Source organism: Trichinella spiralis, assembly GCF_000181795.1.
Source record: "Trichinella spiralis strain ISS 195 chromosome Unknown Scfld1557, whole genome shotgun sequence".
NCBI classification, from domain to species: domain Eukaryota; kingdom Metazoa; phylum Nematoda; class Enoplea; order Trichinellida; family Trichinellidae; genus Trichinella; species Trichinella spiralis.
The window spans coordinates 1603321-1604809 of record NW_003528496.1 but is presented as its reverse complement, the minus strand read 5'-3'; the positions used below and the strand labels follow the sequence as shown (position 1 = coordinate 1604809).

Sequence of the window (1489 nt, the reverse complement as noted above, 5' to 3'; positions counted from 1 at the left end):
GCGGCGCGCTTTCTAGCCCTATATATAGGGCCAGGGTCGGCGGCCCAGCGGTTGACCCAAACGCGAAACACCAATAGGCAGCTCGCACGCGGCGGGAGCGCTCGCTATCTCCGGCGCCGATCTAAAGCCTTGTCAGTCTTCAATTATGTTGTCATGATTCAGATCTCTTGATCTTGCGCTAATCCTTTAATCCCTCAGAGCCGCCAGACGCCCAGATAGCGATCTGGCCGGCGATGCGCGGGTATTGTTCTTGGCCTACCCGCGACTTCTGGGCACCAGCCCTTGGCCAAGTCACACCGACTAGGTCGGTGTTGTTCCGTCCGGAACATATATAATATATAATATATAATATAATATAATATAATATAATATAATATAATATAATATAATATAATATAATATAATATAATATAATATAATATAATTGTTGAAATACAGACAACGGATCTACAACGAAATTATTACTACTAAATGTTGAAACCTGATATTCGATATACGGTAATGTCCGTGAATATATATAGATACGCGTGTGCGTGGGTGAGATATATACGTATTCCTTGTCTGTTAATAAACTTAATCCTCTCAATCGTTTCTTTCTATGATTCTTTATATACTCTCTGTAGCTCTTTGCAAGTCTTACGGCTGCTGTCTGGATTTACGTAATAACCCAGATCAGCTAACGAATCTTTAACAATAATATAGTGTAATATAATATAATATAATATAACGCAATGTAATGTAATGTAATATAGTATAATGTAATGTGATGTAATGTAATGTAATGTAATATAATATAATATAATATTTGGACATAATAAATTCAGTATGAAAATTATTTCATTCCAACCGGCATTAGCAGAGAAACAACGTCCGCTTATTCGTTCGTATGCAAATGGTGGTGGGTTGTTGGTCTGCTGAGCAACAGCACACAGGCAAAATGAACACAGTATACTCGGCAGGGATACGCGGTTTTTCCCTTCAGTAATGGATTCGGATAGCAAGCTTCAGTGGGTATGCAACAGCAGCAGCAGCGTCATAAAACAGAAAATGCAAAAAGTTCTTGAACCATTGAATTCAAATTTTACTTTGTATTATTTTCATTCAACTTTAGTAATTGGACATCATTAGCAGCAATATTAACAACTAAAACAACAAAGTTTTATTTATTACTATGCATACACAACGACCCACCTGGCGAAGAAATCATATTATCAGTAGGAAAGTTCATATCACGCACCGATCAAGAAGAAAAGTGATTATTAAGGTATTTTAAGGGCGAAGGCAGAAGATTTGTCGGTGTCAATGACAAGGAATACTCTATCAGCTTCAAATATTCGTTGAAAATTGACAAGCGCGGCAATTAAATTATTTTTAATTAGGTTCATTAAATTAGTTGAAATTTATTCATTCCAGTGCAGTTACGTTGAACGGACCGTAAGCAGAGGTAAAGAAGTAACTAGTATTGTGAAAGTATATTATGGTGGACCAC

At 37.1% G+C, this 1489-nt stretch overlaps 1 protein-coding gene across 1 annotated transcript; it reads left to right on the top strand.

Annotated features, from left to right (window-relative positions):
* Nucleotides 1–984: 984 nt before the first annotated feature.
* Tsp_04974 (putative PTS system, ascorbate-specific IIB component SgaB) lies at nucleotides 985–1341 on the top strand. Its single transcript, XM_003369516.1, has 3 exons — nucleotides 985–1088; nucleotides 1112–1252; nucleotides 1275–1341. The coding sequence occupies exons 1-3, from the start codon at nucleotides 985–987 to the stop codon at nucleotides 1339–1341; spliced, it is 312 nt and encodes a 103-aa protein (XP_003369564.1).
* Nucleotides 1342–1489: the final 148 nt, after the last annotated feature.

Bases quoted from the DNA above. Each gene is read 5' to 3' on its own strand.
- Tsp_04974 (XM_003369516.1), top strand. From the start codon at position 985: ATGGATTCGGATAGCAAGCTTCAGTGGGTATGCAACAGCAGCAGCAGC.